This window comes from Polypterus senegalus, chromosome 6 (assembly GCF_016835505.1).
Source record: "Polypterus senegalus isolate Bchr_013 chromosome 6, ASM1683550v1, whole genome shotgun sequence".
NCBI lineage: Eukaryota > Metazoa > Chordata > Cladistia > Polypteriformes > Polypteridae > Polypterus > Polypterus senegalus.
Genome location: NC_053159.1, coordinates 188,688,778 through 188,712,023, shown reverse-complemented (window position 1 = coordinate 188,712,023; position 23,246 = coordinate 188,688,778). Strand labels below are relative to the sequence as shown.

Genomic DNA, 23,246 nt, shown 5'->3' with positions numbered 1-23,246 from the left:
AGAATCCACTGCATCCACTTAACAGGATCATCTCCGGGCAGAGGAGTAGCTTCAGTGACAGACTGAGGAGATCGTTCCTCCCCCACACTATGTGACTCTTCAATTACACCCAGGGGGGTAAATGCTAACATTATTCAAAGTTATTGTCTGTTTTTACATGCATTTTTATTACTCTTTAATTTAATATTGTTTTTTTTGTATCAGTATACTACTGCTGGATTATTTGAATTTCCCCTTGGGATTAATAAAGTATCTATCTATCTATCTAAAGAAAGAGTGTTATGAATGCCCAGGGCCAGCGTTTTGATAATTTGAGGGCCGCAAAGTCTGGACACCAAGGGGGACCCAATCCTGTCACCTGCCCTCAAAGTCTAATGATGTGCACAATGGACACAGAGGGGTGACAGTTTGGTAACTGAAGGGGTGCACACTCCACTCAGGACACCAAGGGTGACCACCTCCACAGTCCTCGAAGTCTAATACTACTGAAAGAGCGCTATGGACACTTAGGGGCACCGTTTATGCTAGCCTAAGTCAAGTGGCATTCTGGACCTTTCTCCCTCCCCCTTAACACCTCCCAATATAATGCTATGAACACATCTTTCTTTAACTCAAGGGATGTGCATGCATCCCCTGGGCTCCACATGGGCTTGAACGACACTGGGTGGTCCTCTCCCTTGTAGATCATTTTAAAGATTTCTTGGGACATTTCATGGCATATTTTTTTGACATTTTTGCCTGGCATAGGCTGAAGCTCACCACTCTGTAGTGGACGCCATTCTGCCTTCTGGTGCACCTACTCTGAGAAAGCTGGTTGGCCAGCATTTCTTCACTATGTTTCATCTTCTACTCTCAAATCAATACCAACGTGCATTCAGGTCCCCCTCGGCCCGACACCCACTTCCTACAAACTGCACGTTGCATTGAGTTTCTCCCAACATGTTTTCCACACACGCCCACCCACCTCTGTTGCACCACCTGCCTCTTCGGCTCCCACCATCATGATGGTCTTGCCTGTATTTCCCTTGAGGCCTTTCACTTCCAATCTAGCTTTCCATTCCGGGATCTTTTCCTTCATTTTTTGATCATTGGCATACCGGAGCTCTCATGGCAAGCCTTCACACACTCCTCTACTTACTGTCTCCATTACTAACTGGAATGTGTTACAAGAATCCTGTGCTGTCCTTAATGAACTGATGAATGCTGTAAGAAGTGATTTAAAACGCTGTGAGAATGGCAAAATTCCTCTGTCACATCCATTAAAATATACCCTAACAACAAGCCATGGATTACCAGAGATTTTGAAGAACTGAGGGCCCTATGAAAATGGGGCATAACAACATGGAGAATTAAGAGAATACAAAGAACCACAGAAGGAGGTGAAACCTGAAATCAAGCGGGTAAACCTGAGAATAAACTATGGACTGACTATCTGCGTTCATTGTGGAATGGCATGAAGATAATGGCTGGCATTCCAGGTTGCCAGCCCCTGAAAAAAAAATTAAATCATAAGGACAACTCACAACCCACATAGTAGTGCAAGAATCCAACCCAAATATATGATGTATACAAAGTAACACAAACCAAAAAGCAGGGGGCCGGGTCCCCTTCGGCAGTGTTGAACATGAACTCGTTCAAAAGAGCGCTCATTTTTCTAACAACGATGAACTTAACGTAACAAATTTGCAAGTGAAGAACTTGAACATGAGCTCGTTCAGTTTAAGGTGACATGCTGGATCTGGTTTAGGTCCTGATTAAACATTTTGCGTTACCCTGTAATGTAGTTACATACGGTCTTAAATTGGTTTGAGTCCTACCTGGCAGGTAGAAAATTCTTTGCTAGCTGTGGTAATTACAACTCAAAGACACATGATATCCGATATGGTGTTCCACAAGGCTCTATCCTGGGTCCACTGCTCTTCTCAATCTACATGCTACCGTTAGGTCAGATTATCTCAAGGCATAACGTGATTTACCACAGCTATGCTGATGACAAACAACTGTATTTATCAAATGCGCCTGATGACCCCGACTCTGTTTCACTAACAAAATGTCTTACTTGTGTTTCTGAATGGATGAGTAGTAATTTTCTCAAGCTAAATAAAGAGAAAACAGAAATGTTAGTGATTGGCAATAATGGATATAATGAGGTTATTAGAAATGAACTTGATGGATTAGGATTAAAAGTCAAGACGGAGGTAAAGAATTTAGAGGTAACTGTTGACAGTAACCTGAATTTTAAATCACATATTAATCAGATTACTAGGACAGCATTTTGTCACTTAAGAAATATAGGAAAGGTTAGACCTCTTATATCATTGAAAGATCCTGAGAAATTAGTTCACGCTTTTGTTTTCAGTCGACTAGATTACTGTAACGCACTCCTCTCAGGACCACCCAAAAAAGACATAAATTTTTTGCAACTAGAGCAGAATGGAGCTGCTAGAATCCTAACTAGGAAAAGAAAATCCAAGCACATTTCTCAAGTTTTGATGTCACTACACTGGTTACCTGTGTCCTTCAGAATTGACTTTAAAATACTGCTTATGGTTTATAAAGCCTTAAATAATCTGCTCCATCTTATATATCGGAATGTCTGACACGTTATATTCCAGATCGTAACCTTAGATCCTCAAATGAGTGTCTGCTTAGAATTCCAAGAGCTAAACTTATAAGAAGTGGTGAGGCGGGCGGCCTTCTGCTGTTATGCACTTCAAATCTGGAATAGCCTGCCAATAGGAATTTGCCAGGCTAATACAGTGGAGCACTTTAACATACTGCTAGCAACACATTACTTTAACATGGCCTTCTCATAACTTTATTTTAGTTTTAATCCTGATACTCTGTATATTCAATTAATTATCATTACTATTCATGGTGGCTCTAAAATCCATACTAACCCCTACTCTCTCCTCTGTTTCTATTCCCAGTTCTCTGTGGTGGCGACCTGCACCATCACCACCTAATCAAAGCACCGTGATGTTCCTACATTGATGGATTAAAAGCCAGAAGGCTACGTGACCATCATCATCAAGTCCTTCCATGAGAACCCTGAATACAAAGAGGACTGATCATTGATGTTAGGTAGAATGCCCAGAGGGGGCTCGTCAGGTGGTCTTGTGGCCTTGGACCTCCTGCAGATTTTAATTTTTTCTCTCCACCCATCTGGAGTTTTTTTTTTTTCAGTCCTCCCTGGCCATCGGACCCTTACTCTTATTCCTAGGTTAATTAGTGTTGTCTGATTTTAATTCTTACTTTGTCTTTTTTTCTCTTTTCTTCATTCATGTAAAGCACTTTGAGCTCCATTATTTGTATGAAAGTGTGCTATAGAAATAAATGTTGTTGTTGTTGGTATACATACATACATACACTCACCTAAAGGATTATTAGGAACGCCATACTAATCCGGTGTTTGACCCCCTTTCGCCTTCAGAACTGCCTTAATTCTACGTGGCATTGATTCAACAAGGTGCTGCTGAAAGCATTCTTTAGAAATGTTGGCCCATATTGATAGGATAGCATCTTGCAGTTGATGGAGATTTGTGGGATGCACATCCAGGGCACGAAGCTCCCGTTCCACCACATCCCAAAGATGCTCTATTGGGTTGAGATCTGGTGACTGTGGGGCCATTTTAGTACAGTGAACTCCTTGTCATGTTCAAGAAACCAATTTGAAATGACTCGAGCTTTATGACATGGTGCATTATCCTGCTGGAAGTAGCCATCAGAGGATGGGTACATGGTGGTCATGAAGGGATGGACATGGTCAGAAACAATGCTCAGGTAGCCCGTGGCATTTAAACGATGCCCAATTGGCACTAAGGGGCCTAAAGTGTGCCAAGAAAACATCCCCCACACCATTACACCATCACCACCAGCCTGCACAGTGGTAACAAGGCATGATGGATCCATGTTCTTATTCTGTTTACGCCAAATTCTGACTCTACCATTTGAATGTCTCAATAGAAATCGAGACTCATCAGACCAGGCAACATTTTTCCAGTCTTCAACTGTATAATTTTGGTGAGCTCGTGCAAATTGTAGCCTCCTTTACCTAATTGTAGTGGAGATGAGTGGTACCCGGTGGGGTCTTCTGCTGTTGTAGCCCATCCGCCTCAAGGTTGTGTGTGTTGTGGCTTCACAAATGCTTTGCTGCCTACCTCGGTTGTAACGAGTGGTTATTTCAGTCAAAGTTGCTCTTCTATCAGCTTGAATCAGTCGGCCCATTCATTCTCCTCTGACCTCTAGCATCAACAAGGCATTTTCGCCCACAGGACTGCCGCATACTGGATGTTTTTCCCTTTTCACACCATTCTTTGTAAACCCTAGAAATGGTTGTGCGTGAAAATCCCAGTAACTGAGCAGATTGTGAAATACTCAGACCGGCCCGTCTGGCACCAACAACCATGCCACGCTCCAAATTGCTTAAATCCCCTTTCTTTGCCATTCTGACATTCAGTTTGGAGTTCAGGAGATTGTCTTGACCAGGACCACACCCCTAAATGCATTGAAGCAACTGCCATGTGATTGGTTGATTAGATAATTGCATTAATCAGAAATTGAACAGGTGTTCCTAATAATCCTTTAGGTGAGTGTACATATGTACATACATACATACATACATACATACATATGGTATTCAGATAAGCACAAATACTGGATTTTTACGAATACTTATTGCCATACAAATTTTTTGGTATTTATTTGTATTCAGAAAAAATAACGTCAAATCAAATCAGTGTTGTCTGTGTCCACCTGTTTGTGCTTAAGCTGCACCACCCAATGACACGCGGTGAAGCTCTGCTCTCGCTTTTAAGAAAAACGTTGTACTTCGCAAGACCATTTTATATTTTTCTCCGTTGTACATGCAACATGTGACGCTAATTTTAACCGGCAACATAATGGGTTAGTTCACCTACACGCTGGTCCCACAGTCACCAGTTGTGCCACACGGTTAGAAACAGAGCGGTAATTTATATGGATACTTGCATCTATTTAATTTCTTTTTTGACCGGGAGGATATTAGCATATATGGTCATACGTGTTTGTTGCTGGGTATAACTCAATAAAGTGCATTTTAAATAAAAGTCTTCATAATTATTGTATTTTATTCAAGGAAACTGTAATAGTCTAATATAAGGCATTCAGAATTGACAAAAGTAAACTCATGGGTCATTTATTCTCACTCCTTAAAATATAAAAAATGAACTGAACATGAACTAGTTCAAAACTGAAATGGTGAACTACGAACGTGAATTTATTAATTTTAATCTGTGTGAACTGAACTTTGAGCGAGTTCTTGTGAGGTGTGAACTTGCATAACACTGCCCTTCAGAGATCTGACACCGATAAAGTAGGTATGAAAGTCTGACCAGTAGCTGGGGATGTGTGGGGGTCCCCAGTGTTTGAAATGTGTACTAATAGAGCAGAGGAGGGCGATTAAAAACTAATATGGCATTTTTAAAAAAAAAGAAGACAGCCTAAAAAACTTAACCTGTGAAAGCCCAATTTTCCCCTGCAAAGACACCGATCAAAAATAGCCCAATTGAGGAAAGAAAACCACAGACCTGACAACATGGCATTCACACTAAATACGATGAATGTGCTCAGTTGGCTGGGTTTCAAAACTTAATCAGTTTGGCTCACACATTCAATGAAATCTATTCAAGTTTTGATGGGTCCAAGGGGTTTGAAAGTCATCCAAGGCAGCCACTTCCTATCTGAGTTTTATGAATAATTCCCAAAAGGCATTTTTTTTCAGTTATTCTGGTAATGACTCTATATCTATGTTTTCGGTTTTTTGATCCTTGTTGACTTTTCATTTTCGATTCTCGTGTTTGTTTTTGATGAAAGAGCATCTTTGTTTCCCGGTTTTTGATCCTCATGCATTATTTCCTGGATGTGCTATTTTCAGTGTTATAGAACACGACAGCTATGAGGCACTTGCGGCGTGACAGCACTGTTGTGACAGTATGAAGAAGTACTTTTTGGAATTCATCTTGTGTGTGTCCTTCATTTTAAAGACTCCCAGTTAGATTCTTGTGCTCTGTTCTTTTGCTTTTGTGATTTGGCTTTGTAATTTGCTTAATTTTGACTCCCTGGTTTTTGATATTTGACCTGTTATTCTGATTACCCTACATGTCCCAGTCACAACTTCAACCCAGACTGTCAACTGGTCAATGTAAGTAAGACAAAAATTACACAAGGTGTTACCCACTCAAATGTATATTTTTATCATATAAGAGTAATAATAATAAGCTCATTACTGAAAACAGTAAATGCAAGGAAGACCCAGGATCGAACCTGCAACCTCTTGATTACGAGGCTGCAGTTCTTACTGCCACACCAGCCAAACAGACATGTCTACTTTGTGTCGATTGATATTTGGGCTTCGGTTTTCACACACTGACAGCAACATGTAAATTGAATAATTCTTTTTCCTTTGGTTATACACTTTGTCACGCATGCGCGAGTAGGAGATCGCGGACGGATCTTAAAACAAATCGAAGGATGTTCGCCGGCGGGGAATGGCGGGGTATTAACCTTATTTCTTTGTTTTCCAGACCCAAAGACGCTCCGCCATAAAGACCTTGCCCGCAGTACGACTACTTCCGCCCTCCCTCCGCCATCTTTGATGACGTCATTACTCCCATCATCCATCACTCTCCTTCCCAGCATTCCTGCACTTCCGGCTCCTCCCATATAAAAATGGCATGAATTGTATACTGTTTATGTCTGACCGTATGATTTATTTTGCTGAAGTCTGGAGTGTCGACAATTTAAGGGGCCGGAAAACCCCAAACCTTTTTGTTGCCTCTTGCTTAGTCTTTTACAACTTGAATAAAAGCGCACTTGTTTTGTGAAAGTGTTTATTTGGAGTTCAGTCTTACACATTATACACTTCATGTCAACATTTAGTAATTATTACTACAACATGAAAAAAGTTTCTGTCTTAGTTATGTGTCCAACATTTCTTGCCTTGCATTTCCTGTCATCCTACATTTACACAGATTGTTGTAGACAAGGACCACACATGAAATGTATGTATTCCATAGATATATTATTTACCTTATACAATTCCAGACACCTAATATAGAAAAATGTATTCTTAAATTCTGTACATATTAGAAAAGTATTATGAGGATGAATAATGACTTGTGTGATAAGAATTGTAATAAATGTAAGAGCTGCTTTTAGGTGTTTCCTCAATCGTTTTGGAAGCGAGTCTGTACGTCGTACAATAAATCTTGGTTCTGTTGCCTGTCCTGAGACTCTGAGTGCTTTCTTTGAGGCAGAGGGTGCCCCTGCCGTGTCTGCCTACTTCAACACTAACTCTTACATAAAGAGACTTCCGCTCTGAGAATTGTGCGTCTGACTTCAGCTGCCTTGGTGGAGGATGGGATAGCAGGCTACTTACACCAATAGAGTCCAGCTACAGTCAGGATAGTTTTAGGTCTCGGCCAGATTCAGCGACCTGAGACATTCTTTTGACTCCACACACTTTCCACGCCCCCACCCCCGTGTTAGCGGTACACTTTTGTTCTAAATGTACTATTATAGTAATGGTGGCAAACTGAATGTGTGTGGGAAAAAAAAATCTCTCTATTATATAAAAAAAATCTTGGGTCGAGATGTAATATCACATATTAATCAGATCACTAGGACAGCATTTTTCCACTTAAGAAATATAGCAAAAGTTAGACCTCTTATAACATTTGAAGATGCTGAAAAATGAGTTCACGCTTTATTTTTCAGTCGGTTAAATTACTGTAATGCACTCCTCTCAGGACCACCCAAAAAAGACATCAATCGATTGCAACGAGTGCAGAATTGAGCTGCTAGAATCTTAACTAGGAAAAGAAAACCCGAGCACATCACCCCAGTCTTAGCGTCAATACACTGGTTACCTGTGTCTTTTAGAATTGACTTTAAAATACTGCTTATGGTTTACAAAGCCTTCAATAATCTGCTCCATCTTATATTTCAGAAAAGCCTCTCACCTTACACTCCAAATCGCAACCTTGGATCTTCAAATGAGTGTCTGCTTACAATTCCAAGAGCTAAACTTAAAAGAAGTGGTGAGGCGGGCGGGCGGCCTTCTGCTGTTATGCACCTAAATCTGGAATAGCCTGCCAATAGGAATTCGCCAGGCTGATACGGTGGAGCACTTTAACAAACTGCTGAAAACACATTACTTTAACATGGCTTTCTCAGAGCTTCATCTTAGTTTAATCCTGACGCTCTGTATATTCAATTAATTATCATTATTATTCCTGGTGGTTCTGTAATCCGTACTAACCCCTACTTTCTCTGCTGTTCTTTTTCCAGTTTTCTGTGGTGGCGACCGGCTCCACCACCATCTGATCAAAGCCCCGTGATGTCCCTACATTGATGGATTAAATACCAGAAGTCCACGTGACCGTCATCATCAAGTCCTTCCATAAGAACCCCGAATACAATGAGGACTGATTGATGTCATTTATATGTTAGGTAAAATGCCTAGAGAGGGCTGGGTGGTCTCATTGCCTGGAACCCCTGCAGATTTTATTTTTTCTCCCGCTGTCTGGAGATTTTTTGTTTTTTTCTGTCCTCCCTGGCCATTGGACCTTACTTTTTTCCTATGTTAATTAGTGTTCTCATATTTTAATTCTTATTTTTTCTTTTTTTTCTCTTTCTTCATCATGTAAAGCACTTTGAGCTCCATTATTTGTATGAAAATGTGCTATAGAAATAAATGTTGTTGTTGTTGAGACGTGATTTTCTCGGAGAGACTGTAACGTCCTGCAAGACAAGGAGGAGAGCTGCTGTACAGGCTTTTAAATGTTCGAAGTGCCATGCAACATGCAGATCATGCAGCACGGCACAAGCAACAGCAGCAGCTGCAAGCCAGCTGATCGAGCATAGAGGAGGTAAATAAAAATGTATTTTGTTTCCCATTGTATCACAAAGCCCCCTAGTTTATTATAAATTACAAAAAGCTTCACCGGGATAAACTGTCATGCTAATGTACTAAACGTCTCTTCGTAGTCGCTGCGAGGCCGTGAGCCATCATCCCCAATGGGTATGCAAAACTGCTTGGCTAACAGAGAAGATCTTAGGCTGGACAACTCAAAGGACTACTTTATACCTCTTCGTGCTTCTGAGGGCGAGTGCGTCATTCCTCTGGAGCATAAACTCCACCACAATTAATGCATCATTAATATAAATATTCTAATTTTGTACACCAGTAATAATACAGTACTAATGATATAACACAGAAAGGACTCTAAAGAGCTCCTAAACCTCCGGGGCGTAGTATTGCATATTTTGACTGTTTACACAAATTATATGATTTATTCGATTCAGAGTCTATAAGAATATGTTGTGTTAATCGTAGCGGAGTGCCGCATATCAGTTATTCTTCTTCATCTTCTTCCTTAGCATTTCCTATTTTTATATGGGGTCAACCTTCTGAGTACCTGTATAGATACTCGGTTTACTCTGTACACAAGTGACTTGAGACAGAACAATGACCAATGCTCCATTATCAAGTATGTGGATGACACCAGGCTCATAGGATGCATATCTGGGGAGGAAGAAAGCCACTATCTAAATCAAGTGGACTGGATGGTAAACTTGTGCAATAAAAACTCTCTCACTCTGAAAGTAAAAAAAAACAAAGAAATGATATTTGATTTTAAGAGACAGAAATCTGTATGTTCACCTATTGTAGTTCTGGGAGAGGAGGTAGAAATAGTGACTGAATTGAAATACTTAGTGACTTATCTCGATAACAATCTTAACTGGAATACAAATACAAAAAAAATATTCTCTAAATTCAACCAGCGCTTATTTCTCCTCCATAAACTCAAACTATTTAAAGTAGACAAGGACCTCACGTTGCCCTTTTATCGCAGTCTGTCATCACTTTCAGTTTCATTGCCTGGTTTAATAGTCTGACAAACTAAAACTCAAAAAAGCTCCAGCAGATTACAAAGTATGCAGCTAAAGGTATTGGGGCTGATGGAGATGATTTGACAAGTGTGTGTGTGTGTCAGAGGGCAGGCAATGTTAAAGAAACTGGAAATCATCTCAACTGGTGACAGTCATCCATTACATGGAGAACTAAACTTCAGTAAATCAGGAAGGAGAGTCGCTTTGAAAACCCACACAAATCACTCCAGAAACTCCTTTCTTCCTAGTGCCATACGACTTTTCAATAAGAAATATCGGAGGTAATGATTAAGGTTTTGATATACAGTATATCCTGTAACTTTTTTTGGTGTAAATATGTATTATCTAACTGCCTTACCTTAACCTTTCTTGTTTCTATTTGTCTGTTTTATTTCATTCTGTCTGTTATTAGATGCAACTGAGAAGGCAAATTTCATGTTTTCTTGTGTAAACATGACTAAATAAAGAAACCTTAAACCTTAGATCCTTAGCCACAGAGCCACTACTCCATTAAGTGCAGCCATACAGCCAACGTATTAAAAAGTGCAGACTCATGAATGAGACACGGCAAACGCAGATATAAAATGTATACTATAAAATACAAAATTTTCAGATTTTTTATTCAATTTGTTTCTAATATATGACACCAAAACAACTGCTTGGGATGCAGAACTGAGAGACCTCGATAGTTTAGAAGTTCAATAAATGCTGAATCCACATTTGAGTGCAAGTTCACGGGCGAAACAGGGGAGGGGCTCCAGAAGGGGCCGTCAATTTATAGACCTCATACAGTCTGAAGTGCACAGATCTGTCTGAGGCCTAAAACTGTCCTGACTGCAGCTGACTGACATTTGCAAAACAAAGATGCTGATGAGCAGGTGCGAAGGAATTTAAGGTGGCCCAGCATTACAAATATTTTCGTAGGCTTCAGGGATTCTAGTGTTAAGTTTAGCAGTCTTCTGACCATTTCGTTTTGGATTTTGGCTACAGGTCTGATTTTTTTGTACCTGAGACTTGTGTTTGGAGTAACTATGGTGTGGGTTTGGGGTGCGGGACTCTCCCTAATGCCCAGAAAGAAACTTAAAATATCTATGCACAAACTTGATCAAAAATGACAAAGAATAATAAGGATCAAAAACTTGTGTGGTCATTCATGCATTGTGAGGTGAGACCCCTTGCTACTTTGAAAGAAAATTAATAAAAAGCTGACCTCACTGAGGGACTTGCCCATACCAGGCATCATTTAGAAGACTGGTGTACCTACAGCAAGTATAAAGGAGTAGCAATGACATAGAAAAGGATGGTATTTCCAGGGTAGTGTTGTGTAGTTTAAATGTATGTGTATTTTGTTTTATTGTTGTTTTTGTTAATTTTGAGCTACTATTTTCCATATTTTTATAAATATTTCTGTTAGCTTCACTTATCACTTGTGATTTGTGTTCTGTTCCCTTAAACTTTCTGCCGTTCCCTATGTTTTGTGGGTGGAGCCCCAGGAGGTGGGGCCACTCCGATGTCACAGCTACTGGCCCCTCCCTCTGGGTATTTACTTGTACTCAGAAGTGAGAGCCAGCAGTCAAGTACTGAAGTTGGGTGTAGTCGTTTGAAAGTATAGTATTGTTTGTGTGGATTTACATGCTTTTGACTTGTATTTCTGCTCTGTTCTTGGATTGCGTTTTGGGACTTATTTACTTGGGATTGATTTTTACGCAAATCCATTATGCTCTTTTGAGCATTTTTGTTCTATTTTATAAAGATTCTTTGGTTGCCTTTTTTGTGCATATGCTGGGGGTTTACAGTTATCCCCCTCCTTTTGAGGCTTTTGATATATTATTTGAAACATTTTCCTTACATTTTGAACTTTTGAGCCTGTTTTCCATTTTTGTGGCCTGCTATACCAGAAGCCAACAGTTAGCAGAGGGAGTAAGCTGGATTGTGCTGGGCCTCTTCTGGGAAGGCTGGTGTTGGTGCTAGTGGCTTCTTACCTTTCTACGAAAATGCCAGCCTGAACAGCGTGCACGATGCTCCGAAACCTTGGCTTCTCCTCCGGCCTTCTCCTCAAGACTCCCATCTTTTTGGTAAATGTGGATGCCAGCCATTCCCTCACTTCAGATGGGACAGAATCAGACTGGATGTCACTGAGTTCGTCTTCAGTGTCCAGCAGCCGCCTGAAAAACAAACACAGACAAACAAAATAAAAGTAAGCAGGGAATTGTGCGTCGGCTCAGAAATCTACACCAATGCTGCATTACCCTTAAGACTCCATTATGTGGGATTGTCCTGGTGTGGAAAATCCTTAGTTTTTGAACTGCAGACTGCTTATATTAAGTTTTAATTGTTTTGCTCCAACAAACCAGGATGGACTGAATGTACAATACATTAATTACGGGCATTGCAAGCATCCTTTTGTGTTCTATCATTAATTAATTTTCATTTTTTCCAGTCGGTTTCTTTTCCAATTTGTTTATGACTGGGGAATGGGAAAGAAGCAGAGATGCCACAGAACTGGTTTTAAAGAACTTGAGAATGGATGGACGCAATAGGACTAGGAATTACAGAATAAATTTCAAGCCTGAGAAAGGAAAAAGTGTGGAGGAAGTTAAAATATCAAACACTCTGATCAGAGTCATTTGTCATCAGGAAGAGACAGACAATCAAGTGTGTGCAATCTTGCACGACCAAAACCCCACGTGTGCATATTAACATAAATATGGCTCGTCCGAGGGACCAAAAAGAGGACAGAAGGGCGACACAGGAAGCAACGTCAGAGATCAAGAGATGTGAGACCATTTGATTTGGAAAATATAATCTCTGAATCACAACGATTGCTAAACCAAAAGCCATCCAGGACCACATCCACCCCTTGAAACTTCCGATTTTCAGTGAGCTTTTCTAAGACTGTTAATATCCAGATTTTCCAATCTGATTTATTTTCAATTATATTTTCTTCTATTTGGTATTGTTATAAGTTAATAAAAACCATGTTGATTTTCGATTTTCTATACTTTGTCTTTAATCTAAAGTGATTGAAGTCATAAAAGGGCACCAAGTGTGGTTAGATTGCTGCTTTCTTCAATGTTATTGAGGTTAATCCTCAATAGTTAGAACAACTGCTGTAAAAGTAAGACATTGTTCATTTAGTATGTGACGTACAGCATATTCAAAAGAGTTGAGCTTTTCTGTGTGTCACGGAGACACCTGCATGTTGGTCAGCACTGGTGCTAGTGAGTCCATATGTAGACTATCCTAGTGCAGATTATTGCGGAGTGACTGGCAAATGGCACTGATCAAGACATTGTCAGGGGAGGATGTCTACAGTATGAGTGTGTGTGTGTGTGTTAATATTTATGGGCAGGAGTCGATGAAGCTTCACAAACTTCATGATAATACAGGGATGCAGTGAACAGACCACCGTATCATCTACAATGGAAAGAGATGTTATGGAAAGAGTGAGCAGCTTTAAAATTCTTAGAGGGGCTGTCACTGAATGACAGACTAAATTACTCATATGGTCAGCTGAGGACAAGACAGATTAGACAGTGTCACACACGTGCGATTGGGAGGCAGCTAGAGGGCCTGAATAACAGTAGTACCACGGCAGACCAGGGGGTGGCGAGCTGCACTGACTTTCTCTCTCAATCCTCTGCAGACCATCCACTGGAAATCCCGGTAGGTTCCAGCGCCATTGATAACGTCACTTCCGGTACTGGGGCCTTGATGATGTCACTTCTGGTCCAGGCGACATTACTTCTGGTTCATGTGCTACTGATGATGCCACTTCCGGTTCTGATGACGTCACGTCCTGTCCTGGCCTTTAAAGTTGCCATATTTTATTACCACTCTTATTTTAACTTCACCTGTTTGTCGTCTGGTACAAATACTGTAACCGATATTTAACCCACTTCCTATTGTCCAAATGACTTGAAATTTTGCACACTGACTCACTTCCGATGACAATACATGAATCAATAATCAGTTTCACTAATTGATCTATTAATCCATGTTAATAAATGAAATTGTCATATAAAGAATAGTTCAAGATTTCACCAACAGATTGAGCTTTTCATCAATCAACATTCAAAAAACACTTCTTAAAATCTTAGCAAAAGCCCCCTGCTTTTATTTTACAAGTGATGTATGAGAGACTTATTTTTTACTTTTTAGTACACTTTTTAACTTAATAGAAGCGTGGCTTTTAAAACTTATTTATATATATATATATATATATATATACTGTATATACTGTATATACTGTATATATATACTGTATATACTGTATATATATACTGTATATACTGTATATATATATATATATATATATATATTTTTTTTTTTATTTTTATTTTTTTTTTCCCCTCTCAGTTCAATTCTGTTTTAGACTCAAACCTGTGAACATCTCTTCAAAATTACCCAATTGCAACCAGGGCACAATATACGGTTGGCTGCCCCAAAACCTTTTCAATGTCTTCAGATTGTGACAGTGGCGTAGTCGGCAGGATCTCAGAAACCCAGAAGAAACAGGGACAGGACCTGAAAATGTATCAGGAGGGAGAGTACCGGGCCTAGTGGGATTTTCTGTGGATGGTTTGCAGAGGATTGAGAGATAAAGTTAGTGCAGCTCGCCACACCCTGGTCTGGCATGATACTACTATTATTCAGGCCCTCTAGCTACCTCCCAATTGCACGTGTGTGACAACAAATATAGTGGATTCACTTTCCGTGCACTTTATCGTGTTGTGAATTTACTCACATTTGCCATTTTTGCCCAGCAATCCACCATTGATAATCCATAATTACAAAGGAAAAACACATTTCAGAAAGTTTTACAAATTTATTAAGCACCAAAAACTTAAATTTCAATTAGTTCAGTGCTTTGTAGAAACCCCTATTGGCAGCAATTCCAGCTTTGTACACCTGAATGCTTGCACACTTCCTCGCGGATGTTGTCAAGCGCCGTGAAATTGGATGGGAAGTGCCTGAAAACTGATATCTTCAGGTCTCTCCACACCTCTTCCATGGGGTTTACGTCTGTGCTTTAGTTGGGCCACTCAAGAACAGTCACAGACTTGTCTCAAAGTTGCTCTTGTCATGGTTCTGCTTGTAGCCAAAGGTTTTAAGTGTGCCCCTGTGAACTGTGAGTTTAACTGTACCTTACATTATTTCACCTTAAGGCTGGTAACTGAGGCTATGAACAGACACAGTTGAGGCATTTAAGCAACGTAAGCGAGCAGACAGGAAGAGGGCGAAACAGAGAAACGGTAGAGACAAATGTCTGCTCAGGAAGGCTATTAAAAGGGCACTGGCGTGCCCCTTGTTTGGTGATGGTCAGCTTATGGTCAGCAGTTACTGTGTGTGCTCAGCAAAGAATGAACCCCATGTCTGCCAACCATAAGTTCTTATTTTAGAACAAAAATATGTGAAAAACAGCACATAAGCCCTGGCCAAAGCATAAGGTTTGTGGCAGAACCACTAGGGGGCATGCCAGCCACCCAACCCGACACAGACAGATGCAGGAGGCACACTTACAGTATAAAAACACAAATGTAGCTGCAGGAGTGTAAGGCGAGTTCGAGCACGGGTAAAATGCATGCCGAAAGGAATTTCTCAGTTCAAAATTTCGTTTTAAAATATTTAGTGAAAATTCAAAGCATATAATCCACTCATGTATAAAGAAAAAAGGTTATTATACACGTAGAATAAATGGCAAAAAATTTGAAAAAATGCTATCTTCTTTAAACATAGCTTTCCTTATAAAACTTTAGTTGTTTCTATACTTAAAGATTCTTTACTTCTTCTTCAGTGCACTCTAAACATACATATCTATCTATTATATAGTGCCTTTCACTTCTATCTATCTATCATATAGTGCCTTTCACATCTATCTATCTATCATATAGTGCCTTCCACATCTATCTATCATATAATGCCTTTCACATCTATCTATCTATCATATAGTGCCTTTCACATCTATCTATCATATAGTGCCTTTCACATCTGTCTATCTATCAATCATATAGTGCCTTTCACATCTATCTATCTATTATATAGTGCCTCTCATATCTATCTATCAATCATATAGTGCCTTTCACATTTATCTATCTATCTTTGAGAAATTTTCATCGTGACTTTTGTAAGGGGAGCAAACGTAAATTAAACATTATCTAAGGGTGTGGGGCATAGAAAGAGTTGGGAAAGAGATTGTACAGACAATTATCATGAAAGACCAGATGTTCCAAAATACATAAAAACAAAGTGAAACAGCAGCAGAAGAACATTAACGAAGTTTCAGAATACAGAACACATTTTGTCCAGTCCTTAACTCAGTTTTTAATCTTCATCCCTGAGCAGAACTTTAGTCCTCATTACAATCGGGCACAACACATCTTTAATGTTATGAATGATAATTATACATTTGGCTGGGATTGGCTCCAGCGGACCCCCATGACCCTGTGTTAGGAAATATTGAGTTGGGCAATGACTGACTGACTGACTGACATCTGAAAAAAGCTCAGATTTTTCCATCTGTTCTCATTAACTTCTTCTTCATGGACTACATAACATCTTGTTATGGCACCATCTCAGGACAAGAACGTTAAGCCCTGAAGAGGGTGGTGAAAGTTGTATAAGCCTTTCTGTTCAAGTCATATACAACTGATATTGAAAGGCAAACAGGATTATTAAAGACCTCTGCCAGGCTCACTTCTCACAGTTTCTATGGTGCATTCATAACGTATTCAGACTTCTTCACTTTTGGCACATTTTTCTGAGCTGCATCCTGGTGCTAAAATCACTTAAATTCATTTCTGCTCATCAAATAAGACTCCAGAATGACAAAGTAAAAACAGGATTTTAGATAAACTGCTAAAAAAAATTAAAGGAACACATCCGATCTCAATGGGGAAAAAAAAATCCTGCTGGCTCTCTCTACTGCTATGGACTAATATGGTGATGTGTTAGGAAAGAAAGGATGGAAATGAAATGATCAACCTACAGAGAGAGGGCTGAACTCAAAGACACCCCGAAAATCAATGGGAAGAAATGATGTGGGGGGGGGTGGGGGCAGTCAATGGTCTCAATTCCTTCATCCTCTCGTCACATGAGGCCGGGCATTGTCGTGGACCAGGAAGAACCAGCATATGATTTGATAATGGGTCCAAGGAATTCATCCCGATACCTAATGGCAGTCCTGCGGTGCCGTTGTCTAACCTGTAGAGATCTGTGCATCCCTCCATGGATATGCCTCCCCAGACTGACCATCACTTATCCCCCACCAAACCGGTCATGCTGAGCGATGTTACAGGCAGCATAACGTTCTCCACAGCTTCTCCAGACCCTTCAACGTCTGTCACATGTGCTCAGGGTGAACCTGCTCTCATCTGTGAAAAGCACAGGGTGCCAGTGGTGGACCTGCCAATTGTGGTATTATATGGCAAATGCCAATCAAGCTCCATGGTGCCCACTAGATGATGTTGGGCCCTCAGGCCAGCCTCATGAAGTCTGTTTCTGATTGTTTGGTCAGAGACATTCACACCAGTGGCCTGTGTGCCTGCTGGAGGTCATTTTGTAGGCTCTGGCAGGGTTCAACCTGTTCCTCCTTGCCCAAAGGAGCATATACACGTGGGTACTGCTGATGGGTTAAGGACCTTCTACGAGGGGCCTTGTCCAGCTCTCCTAGAGGAACTGCCTGCCTGTCTCCTGGAATCTCCTCCATGCCCTTGAGACTGTGCAGGGAGACACAGCAAACCTTCTGGCAATGACACGTGGTACTGATGTGCCATCCTGGAGAAGTTGGACTACCTGTGCCACCTCTGTAGGGTCCAGGTATGGCCTCATGCTACCAGTAGTGACACTGACCGTACGTAGCCAAATGCAAAATGAGTGACAAAACAGATGAGGAGGGAGAAATGTCAGTGGCCTCCCTCCACCTGTTAAACCATTCATTCCTGTTTTGGGGGTCGTCTCATTGTTGCCCCTCTAGTGCACCAAAGCAGCTGAAACTGATGAACAAGCCCCCTGTGCTACTTAACTGATCAGATCAATAGCCCAGAAGGCTCACTGACTTGATGCGATACTCGGTTTAAAAAGGGTTCCTTTCATTTTTTTGAGCATTACATTTTTTGCCAATTTATTAAATACAAAAAAGACTGAAATTTCACGACAGAAGAGTTCAGACCCTTTACGTTGGTACATCCCTTTCTATGGAGTCCTACCTGTGGTCAATTCACTTGATTGGACTGATTGGGTAAGGCACACGCCTGTCTATAGAAGGTTCACAGTCAAGTAAACACCAAGCAATGAGGTGAACAGAATTACCTGCAGCACTTAGAGAGGGGATCACGTCAAGGCACAGATCTGTGGACTGCCACTAAGAAAATGTCTGCAGCACTGAAGGATCCCAAGAGCACAGTAGCAGCCGTGATTCTTAACCTCCTTAGCGTCAGACCCGAGCGTCACTTGGGCTGTGAAAACAGTGCTGAAGGTATTAGTCCCAAGTGTCACTCAGGCATCGGTACGGACACGACTCTCATAAGACCCAAGGCTAACTTGGGCTGTAAAATTGCCAAGTGTTACCTGGGCAATGGTATAGAAGCATCTTCTCCTAGTCTCATAATGGCGTCTCGTAACAAACACGCCTCTCATCAGCAGTGATGACAAAGTGAATCTGTCTTCAGGCGTTGAAAAGGAAACGGTCAGTGAAACCGAAAGTGACACTTGCGTCACTCGCACATGTGCAGTGTGCTGTTCATATTAGTACTATTACTAGCAAATTGCGCTCGCGATGTGACTTGTGAGAGGAGTCCACATTAGAATAGTCACATGATTAGTATGGGATGTTATTATCGTCACTTACATGAGCAACAACAATACAAAGAGTAACTTGAACAGGTTAGCAGAACATATTGGATAAGAAGAGACATGCAGTAAGTCAGTATGTGTGAAGTGTGGCCATCAGGTAATGGAGTATACTGACGTCTATAATAATTGTCGGAAAACGCAATTTGTTGCATACACATTATTGTCAGCGAAAATATTCCTCTGTGTGTAACCTGTAAGTACCTGTACGTTTAACTCAGGCTTCGATGAAACTTTGGAAAATGTCGTATACAACTGGCCGTGGGTAAAAACTCCTACGTTATTACACATTTGTCCTTGTGACTTGGTGATAGTCACACGATATGCTAAACGAACGGGGAATTGCCTACGCCGTAATATAAAGAGAATATCTTGCTTTGAGTTGTCAGTGTTACTGAATCCATGTAGTTTTTCCGTAGTAATGTTTCTTGTTATCTGGCAGTTTGTCAATGCTCTTCAGAAAGGTCGTGTGTGCGATTCATTTTCGCTCAGTGTCTCGGTGTGAGACTTGCTGCCGCTGATTTTCGGATAATGTCGCTCTGTGGTTTGTCATATGTTGCCTTTGTTGTTCTAAGGCCTGTGCTGGTTGGTCTGGCGTGATGTCGATGTTTATGCCTCTGTGCATTGATGTGAGTACATAGGATGGTGAGACCGTTTGTGTTGGTCGCAGCTACGATGTATGCGCCTTTTCATTTTATCGGGAGTCTTGCGTTGAAGCGAAGGAAAAAGAAGGTGTAAAATGGTGGTGTCATAATGCAGTTTTGGTGAGTAACAAAGGCAGGAGGATTACCTTGGAATCTAGCTGGAGAAGTACATTTTCGCTGCATGCAGAGTTTGCTTTATTCGGTAAGCGTACTTCAGTAGCTTGCGCTGTGTCAAAAAACATACAACTGTCCATATCCTGGAGAGGTAGAAGTGTTAGCGTACAGTGGAGAAATTTAGTGATAAATTTGCCCATGTATTTTAAAACAGTATGGTCCGTGGCCAGGAGGTTGAGTTATCTGTGGAAGAGGACAAATAGGAATCGAGAAATGCCATGCCGGCTGCATGTGGGCAGGACCGGTTTTGAAGTGGAAGCAGGACGAACCAGAAGAGAAATATATATAAGAAATGATTTTAGCAATAGTCTGCAACATAAAAAACTATGAAAAAAGTGAAGGGGTCTGGGCAGCCAATCACAATTAAGGAATTGGATGTATTCTTGCTTATAAATTGCATGTAGTGTATACACATTGCCTTTTTGTAGATTCATATTTTCTGTGTTTTGTTGTACAGGGAGATTCTTTTTTTTAATTTTTTAAATCTTATTGTAATCATTCCATACAAATTGGTCAATTTTTACAAAAATAGGATTGAAAACAAGTCGACCCCCACCCCTAAGAGAGAGAGCATGGCTAACTGGTAAAAGGCTTTTAAACATACCTAAATTGATGAGTTTAATAGGCCAATAGAGATGAATGGAGAAGAAAAAGAAATGCAGAGATAATTGCTTCCTCTGTGCTTTAAGAGCTTATTCTAAAATATTATTGATTAGATCCTGCCAGGTTTTGAAAAAATTCTGTACAGATCCTCCAACTGAATATTTGATTTTTTCCAATTACAAATAGTATAAAACATCAGTTTCCCTCTGACTTAAAAGAGGAGAATTAGGATTCTTCCGGTTTAGCAAAATACAGGGAGATTCACTCGAAAGAGGCCACTGAATATTCTGCTGTAACTCCCGCTAGGAAGAAGCAATCTGAACCAAAAATATCCGCTCTCTACCTTGACGTGCGTGTAATTGATTACATTACATGCGATGCTGGAAGTGGCTTTCCTGCCAGACACATTTCAAGGCCGCGCTCTATGTTCCTGAATGTATCGGCAAGCGTATAGATGGGGGGAATAGCAGCAATTACACGTCAGATGTTTTCCTTCAACTCTTCCACAATAGACTTTTACTTTGAGCAGACCCCAAAGGAAAAGTCTGGTGGTGTCAGATCTGGCGACCGTGGTGGCCAAAGCCCCTTTGAAATGACCCTGTTGCTTAAGAAGGACTCCATTTCGGCCAAGCTCCTTGCACGATGTGTGCCATGTTGCTCCATCTTAGTGGAAGTCACATTCCGTTAACTCACGATTCATGAACCGTTCAAAAATCTCCAGGTTCATGGTGGTGTCAAAGAAAATGAGGCCTATGATGTGCAACCGAGACATCGCGCACCATACCCCGACATTTTTGATCATGGAGTGGTTTTTGGTGAAAGGCAAATGGATTTTCAGCGGCCCGTATATGGGTGTTTTGCGAGTTAACATAACCTGACAAATGGCACCATGCCTCATCTGAGAACCACGTGATGTCCAAAATTCCTTCATTGTCCCTCACAAACGCCTGGAACCAGTGACAGCATCTGACTCTTTTCTCCATATCACTTGCTTTGAGCTCCTGAACGACATTGGCACAATTCGCATGCAATTTTGCTCTTTTTTGCAGCTCTCTGACATGTTGAGTAAGGCGTGCTGGGCATCTCAAGAGATTTCGTAGGCGACTGCTGCAGACCATGTTGCACTCCATCCATTTTCAGATGGCCTCCGCTATGAGAAGGGATCAATGATCCCTTCTTTTCCGGTTTCCGTACCATCTTCTGAATAACACTCTGTGAGGGTACGTCGCCAACACCAAATTTCTTCCTAAATTCACTCTGACATCACTTAAACGAACTGGTGACCTAATAGGTTTGCCCCAAGAAGACGCGCTGCTCAATACTGTACACCACCATCCTGATGAGAAGTCGAGTGACTGAGTGAAGGGGTACGGGCGGTACGCACCAAGAAGTTGCAAAAGGAGGTTAAATGTCGCAACGGCTGTCTGGCACCTACCTCATCGTTCAGACGCAGCGGGGGCATCCCGGCTTGTTCGAAGTTCCGTATACGGAGGAGCACATTGCGAGAGTTATTACAGAATATTTGGGGTCTCTTTCAAGTGAATCTCCTTGTGTTATTTTCAGATGTTCTGAGGAGCCACACAAGTAAGAATTTCACTGTACTGGGGACACAAAAAAGCTTGAACTTGGGCAAGAAAGACACAAGGTGCTGTGTGACTGAAGACTTTACCTTGTTTCGTCGATGTAGACCGCTTCCAGCACTGACGCTGCATATTCAATGTTCTTCTTGAGGTCCAGGATGTTTACTTCGCCCTTCTCCAGCTGCTTTGCCAGACATCGTAATCTGAAATAGAAAGGGTAAAAGAAGGCCATTGGATATTTACAGTAACATAACACTGTTTTGTACCTTTCACAGAGGCGGCCACCACCCTGAAGTCCTCCACAGGTTCATCCATCCATTTTCCAAACGTTATCTGGCTATAGGAAGTCCAAGTCTACTCCAGAAACATTGGTGAGAGGCTGGAACCAACTTTGGACAGGAAAGCAGTCTAACCCAGTCTAACAATGGCCCACTTTACACCAGGTACTGACATGCGTCTTTGATGACCCGAACAGGAACGCGCAAACAAAGCTGAAAAACCGTCAAGAGATCAAAAGGACCCTGGGATCTGCAAAGCTGGCTGCTGTTGTAGTATTAACACTAGTGAGAGTGCAAAGGATCAGGCGAAGAGACGCAGTCGAAGATCGAAACAGAAAAACCTCACAAAGAAACACCAAAGGCCATACACAAAACAGGAATCAAAATCAAAAGATTGTGCCGGAATAACAAACAAGCAACAGTTTGGTTTGGTTTGGGTGGTCAGCAACAGAAATAAATGATCAGAAGGACTTGAAGTTATGCATGCCATGTCAAACAACAATAATAATAATAATAACACATTTTATTTATATAGCGCGGGCGGCACGGTGGCGCAGTGGGTAGCGCTGCTGCCTAGCAGTTAGGGGAGCTGGGTTCGCTTACTCCTTGCGTGGAGTTTGCATGTTCTCCCCATGTCTGTGTGAGCTTCCTCCGAGTGCTCCGGTTTCCTCCCACAGTCCAAAGACATGCAGGTTAGGTGCACTGGCGATCCTAAATTGTCCCTAGTGTGTGCTTGGTGTGTGGGTGTCTGTGCCCTGCCTTGCGCCCTGTATTGGCTGGGATTGGCTCTAGCAGACCCCCGTGACCGTTGTGACAGATAGGGGCGCTGTCGTCCCCTTGACCCCTCAGACAATGCGTCAGACACCAGATAAAAGTCCAAGAATTAATTTATTATAATAAAAAAGTGCACAAAGCACCTCCACTCTACAATACTCCAAAACTAATCAATAATCACAATATAATAACAATCCACTCTCCCAGACGCGTTGTCCCTCTGCCACCCGACTCAGCTCCTAGACTGTAGGAAGGCGGCCCCTTTTATTCCCGCCCGGATGTGCTCTAGGTGGCTGATGACAGCCTTCCGGCAGCACTTCCTGGTGTGGCAGAAGTGCTGTCCTTTGCACAGGAAGCACTCCGGGCGTCCCTGGCAGGTTCATCCGCCATCTTGCCTGGTGTGGCGGAAG

The 23,246-nt window shown here is 41.4% G+C and overlaps 1 protein-coding gene across 4 annotated transcripts in view; it reads right to left on the bottom strand.

Annotated features, from left to right (window-relative positions):
• The window catches only part of pde1a (phosphodiesterase 1A, calmodulin-dependent), a 477,351-nt gene that overhangs the window by 69,009 nt on the left and 385,096 nt on the right, over nucleotides 1–23,246 (bottom strand). For all 4 annotated transcript variants that reach the window (XM_039757737.1, XM_039757738.1, XM_039757739.1 and 1 more), the window contains 2 exons: nucleotides 21,874–21,987; nucleotides 11,916–12,098 (listed from right to left, as the gene is read on the bottom strand). In XM_039757737.1, the coding sequence (XP_039613671.1) occupies nucleotides 11,916–12,098; nucleotides 21,874–21,987 (297 nt within the window). The remainder of the gene's footprint in view (nucleotides 1–11,915; nucleotides 12,099–21,873; nucleotides 21,988–23,246) is intronic.